Genomic DNA, 5,857 nt, shown 5'->3' on the forward strand with positions numbered 1-5,857 from the left:
GGCCGCTGCCTTACTGCATGCCTTTGTCACCTTGCGCTGCATGGTGAATTCCAGCAGGTGATGATCACTGTCGCCCAAGTGTTTATGTTGTTTATGAATATCTACAAGCTTTGATTCTCTATTCCTTCCATGCCATACAAGCCATTCTTTTGCAGGGCCTTTGGAATACCCCACTTAACTTTTCAAATTGCATCTGATGTCCTTAGAGCTTTTGGCAGTGGTCCCAAAGTTTGCAAAATTTGAATTGGGGGTGGGGGTGTAGTTTAAAATGCACCCTTGAAATTTGCTACAAAAAGTGAAGAGTTGAATATGCCAAGGCACTCTCGCCCAAGCTCATTAAAGCTATGCCATCCATGTTAGTGCTCTGTGCTAGTATGCATCTAGGCAGAGAGAACTTGTGGCATTTCCATTGAAAATATTGGCAGCTTTAGCTTTAACTGCTGCCCTTTACACGCTGAGGTGGGAGGAGTGCGGGATGCTGTTCCATACCACCTCCACATATTAAGAAGTCTCCTTTTTAAAATCATTTTTGGAATTGTAGTGTGGCATGGGGAGAGGTTTAAAACTGCCTCTCCCCAAAACCCTACTTTTTCAAACCAGTACTAACACATTGTAAATATATACACTTCCAAATATTTTGGGCTTCTCTTGATTTTTTTTGTAATTTGTCACTGTCTTGAGATTTGCTTTTGTAGTTGGTTGTGATGGCATCTCTTACAAAGCAAAGAACCAGTCTTAAATTCTAGTCTTTCTTTAGGTCATTTTCAAATTAATTGTTGTTTTTTTAAAGGTCCAAATGTACGCTGTTTATTAAGTAATTGTTTTAAGCCTTTATGAGTCAACTTTTTAAAACAGTTCCTGTCTATATGGATTGCACTTCATTTTCAATGGAAAATCAAGGCTACTACAAATACAAAATTGAAATCGCAGTAACTGTGTGCTGTTAATATTAATATACTAATAAAAAGGATGTGTAGCTTAGTTTGAGATATTAGAAAGCAGATGCAGTTGTAGTCATTTTGTATATTTTTTGTTAGTCTGCAAATTAAAAATTGAATCCAGCCTGCTTGGTTTACCATGCAGGACTTTTGCCAAACTGACCTGTTAGACCATCTGGTTGGTTTGATTCCCCATGTCAAATAGCCTGCAGCTGGTGATAAGCTGGGGTATGGTCTGCATTATGAATTTATGGCATGCAGTCAATTGGTGTGCAAGCTATTTTTTCTTTACTAATCTAGACAACGTGCTTTTTTGGCTTCACTGAACTAATGCTCACAAACAGAGGTAACTGATATACTTGACTTCTAGTTTGAACCTTTTTTTTTCTTCCCCTCTTCCTTCCATCACCACTGTAGTTCTCAAGGTGTCACAATTAGTCTTAATGCTACGACTGGTTTGATTACATCATATGGACTATCTGAGACCACTAATGATCAATCTATACAACATGAGTCAGAGTATGACCAAGGGGAGGATGAAACAGATTATGACAAATCAGAAGATCGTGAGATGTACGCTCAGGAGTATGCAGAGGAAGGACAGTATGAAGGCAATGAAGCTGAGCTTACAGAAGACCAAATAGAGTATGTGGAAGAGCAGGGAGAAGAAGAAATTTACAATGATGAAGTACTAGACATTGAAATCAATGAACCTCTAGATGAATTTCAAGTGAGTTTCTTTCTATTGTATGTCCAAAGATAACATTGCTTCACGTGCATAGGTTTTTAGACTGATTTGAAATCTGTTTACCTCCCTAGGGAGGTGGGGAAATTAGACCTATTATCACTGTCTGCCAGTTTCTTTATCTAGGCTGTGACAAAGTTTGTGTTGACAGCTTGTTTGGCGGTAGGTAACGCTCCTTTGTCATGCTGGAAGGCAGTTGAGAATCATGACCTTGAGGATTGTATCCTTAAGGAAGAAAACAGCTTTGTGTGGTGGAGATACACTGCCAATTGTTAGAAGTACTTAATGCAAAAGCTTTTATCCAGGCTTTAGGCAAGATCTGATAAAGTCCTTGGAAGGTGAAAAGATTATTGACCTGCTAAAGACATCTTTAAGGTGCTAATATTCCAAAGTGATTGATGTCCTGCTCATTCATCCTTTTTTGTAACTGAGAACTGTCTAACCCTGAATAAAGAGATTGGAGGTTAGTTCAGAAAATGTCACATGCATAATTTGATATCATTTAAGCGGTATATTAAAGGACATATACTAGCTTTAATTGCTAGCAATCATATCATCACAATTTAAGCTGCATGCACTTAATACCTTTTAAAATATTAATATTCTTGTTCAGAAAAGATTTTTCCCTGTATTTATGTTTGTACAGCATATAGTACAGTATGATCTTGTTTAGAGCTACTAAACGAGATTCAAATGCAAATCAAAAATTGCTGTAGAAAATTGGCATACTATCTTAAACTCTTTTAAATAGCAAAAAAGAAAACTAGGAATAGATGCGAATGTGTGAAGTGCTTTCTGTGCTCATAGCAGCATAGACAAGCAATTAGTTCAGAGCCCCCCTCCAAAGAATTTGCAATCTAATAGCCTGTCAAACTAATGGGACGTCACTGGCAGCTAGATCTCACTATCTTAGTTCCCTGCATTGCTATGCAGTGTTTTACAGGTACTTTAATATTTTTTCCAGTAACATTGCAACTGTTAGAGGTGTTTAAAGATCCTTTCATTATATCCTGGCTTAAGCTTGATTTGACAGATAAAAACACTTTTTCTTAAACTGATGATGCGTAAGGGCAATGATAAAAACAGGTACCTTGCCTAACTTCTTTATACATTTGAATTTTTTATCCTGTATCTTTCTTTTGTAGGATGAAGAGTATATGCAGTCATATAATGAACAGCAGGGAATGGAAGACCAAGAAGACTATGTAGCTGAAGAGGAACTGGAGGAAGTTCCTGACTCCCAAACACCTGGAAATGAATCTGAAGAGGTATGTTGTTCTCTGGTTAAGATTTGTGGAAGTTCACAAGTTCTGCAGCCAGCAGCTATTGTAATTCTCAACTTGTCCAAGCTGCTTGCTAAGGACTAATGCCAATACTTGTGTGTGAACAACTTGTCCTTGATGTTATCCCTTCAAAATGGTTATTGTGATGCAAAAATATTTGAGAGTACTTTGTCACTTAACTGCGTTCATTTTCTTCTAACAGTGGTACAGTGTAAGTATTTTTCTTTTTTTGCTGAAAAACTGTGCGGTAGTAGGAAAGTGTAAATGTCCATATTTCCTTTAGTGTTAGAAGACTGCAAACAGTTCTTTTAGAAGTTTTAGGTGGAAGAATAATGTGATGTCTGGGCTGTCTTGCACAAATCTGTAAAAACTGCTTTCCTGAGCAAACTAATATATTGGAGTAAAGAATGTATGGGTACAGTTTTCAAAACGATGCAGATCCCCTTTTTTAAGAGAGCATAAGCACTAAGCCTTTACATCTCAATGAAAGTTACAAAGATGTGCTCAGGTGTCAGGTTTGTTTTGTAGTAACTTACTCATCATCAGGGATCTGGGTTTCTCATTTGCCACAGGGGAAAAACACGGGTTTCTCAGTTTAACAGGGAAACAAGCAGACTTTCCACTTCTGCAAAGAGCTCTCTCTGCAGGCTGGCAGAGTTCCAGCCTGCCAAGGGCTGGGGGAGTAGGAGGGCGATTAGGCAGGGGGGTGCCATGTGCAGGCTTACACACGTATATGGCCTCCTGGCAGCCAGGAGAGCAGCTCCTAGAGGTAAATCTGGTTAGGGGTGGTGGAGATTGAGGCCCCATAGGGAGGGAGGGAGTTGGGTGGGGCTGGAGTTAGGGCCGTGGCTGCCACCCAGCTGGGGTGGTATGTGGGGTTTGGGGCCTGGGGCTGGAGTGTATGGCCTTAGGGCCCTTGCAGGGAGTGCAATGGGCCTTGTCCAGGGAAGGGAGGAGCAGTGAGCTGGCTCCCTGCTGCTGTGTGCACTCCTGGGGTGGGGGAGATGTGCCCCCAGATCTGTGTGTGGGTGGGGGGGCAGTGGAGTCTGTGGGCTCCCTGCTTTGCTGTCCTCCCTTCACCCTCTGCAGCCCAGTGGGTGAGACCCAGCATGGCAGGGCAGGGCTAGGCTTGGCAGAGAAACTCAGTGCTGCCTCCATGAGCCTTTCACCGCCCTGGTGAGGCACCCTCTGCCCGTCTAGCAGCAGCAGAGGTGGCAGCACAGAGTTGTGCCCCTGCTGGGTGGGCATCTCACTAGGGGAACACAAGGCTTGTGCTGGCAAGGAGCCTGCCTGATCCTCCTCTGTCTACCCTGCTGGGCCAGGTCTTGCCTGCTGGGCCATGGAGGCAGCAGGGCACAGCGGGCAGCCCCCCTCCCCCCCATGTGCTCTGCTCCAGCTGTGCTGCCCATGGAGGGGGCGGGCTGGGTTCTACTCTGCCACAGCAGCCATCACCTCCTGGGGATGGCAGCCAGGGCTCAGGTGCTGCTGTAGGGGACAGGGGGCTGTGGACCTGGGTCTCTGGCCCTGTAACTTTGACAGCTAGAGGCCCCTTCTGGCAGGGCTGGGAGGATGGGGGGGAAGTAAGAGGCACCAGCAGGGCCAGGGGGCCTCGGTGGGGAGTGAGGGGCCTGGACCTGCGTCCTGGTGAGTGAGTAGGACAGGGGGTGCTCTGATTTTTCATGACTTAAAAAAAACAAAACAAACCCACAATCAAATACCAAAATCTATAGGTATTTAGAATTGTTTTGGTTATAGTGATTTGAGACACTGTAGGCTTCCAAATTATATACGTGGATTTTGAGGTTTTTAATTACAGAATTTGCTATTTTTAAATTTTTTTAATCCTGAGGATTTGTGATTTTTAAGCGGAAAATGAGTCCCAGTCGTCAGAAGCAAAGCAAGCGAGATGCCTAGTACTTTGTTACTAGTTCCCCTAACACAAAGTTAGAGGTTTACTGCCAAAAACAAGCATTTGCTCACAGGTAACAGCACTGAAGGGTCTAACAGAATATGCTTTTAAGTTTGAGTTATGTTCCCCTATTTAGATCATTTAGCCAGTGGCAAACTTAGAGGTTTTTCAGCCTCTTGGGAGTTATTTTTTCTGTAACATATTTTGTTCTTAGACCTGTTGTCTGCGGCTTTGCTAGTTGTATCAAATACATTAGAATAGAACAAATGGGTTTTGACAGATTAATAGTCACATAGGATGGGAAGGTCTTTTCTGGGGCAGAGTCAAGTCTTCTATTATGACAAGCGTCGTGAGACACCAGTCTGATTCCTAAATGTATCAAGCTATGTCTTGAAAAATAGTTAGCTTTTGCTTCCCTACCTTTGTGGCAGATCCAGTATTTAACAGGACCTACAACATGTCTTTCAGTTCTATTTTTATAGGGATGTTTAATCTTTTATTAGCTGTAAATTTACATGCCTTTCAGTAGTTAAAGGAACTCTAATGCTGTTGACCAGCCACAGCTAAGTGCCGTGAGTAGCTAGTTGTCTTTTCAGCAACTAGTTGTGTTAGTTTAATTGGTTAATTTTACATATAATTACTGCTTCTACAATTACCACTTAAAAATAAACAGGGCTGTGCGAAACTTTGGTCGCTGATTTAATTTGGAGGAGATTGGGCCCAATTCGGTGGCTGAATCTCCGAATCCGACCTAGAATCAGGAGGCCCATTAATCTCTCTAAATGTAATCGGAAGCCTCTGATTTCAATTCGGAGAGACTTGACAATTTGGAAATAGATGCAGCTTTATATATTTTTTTTCTACATACCTCAAAGTACCAGGTGGCTCGTGAATGCTGAGATGCTGGGGCAGATGGAGCACGGGTGGTCCCTGCTACGCTCAGCAGCAGCCCTGGAAATGGACCAGAAGCACTTCCGGGTCT

At 42.6% G+C, this 5,857-nt stretch overlaps 1 protein-coding gene across 8 annotated transcripts in view; it reads left to right on the forward strand.

Annotated features, from left to right (window-relative positions):
- The window catches only part of RBM33 (RNA binding motif protein 33), a 224,858-nt gene that overhangs the window by 39,909 nt on the left and 179,092 nt on the right, over nt 1–5,857 (forward strand). For all 8 annotated transcript variants that reach the window (XR_002095780.1, XM_019508146.1, XM_019508151.1 and 5 more), the window contains exons 5-6: nt 1,356–1,668; nt 2,829–2,951. Coding sequence is in view for 7 of the 8 variants with exons in the window: in XM_019508146.1 (XP_019363691.1) it covers nt 1,356–1,668; nt 2,829–2,951 (436 nt within the window). In the remaining variant the exon portion in view is untranslated. The remainder of the gene's footprint in view (nt 1–1,355; nt 1,669–2,828; nt 2,952–5,857) is intronic.

The sequence above is a fragment of the Gavialis gangeticus genome, unplaced genomic scaffold (genome assembly GCF_001723915.1).
Source record: "Gavialis gangeticus isolate Ggan-Ray unplaced genomic scaffold, GavGan_comp1, whole genome shotgun sequence".
In the NCBI taxonomy this organism is placed as follows: Eukaryota; Metazoa; Chordata; order Crocodylia; family Gavialidae; genus Gavialis; species Gavialis gangeticus.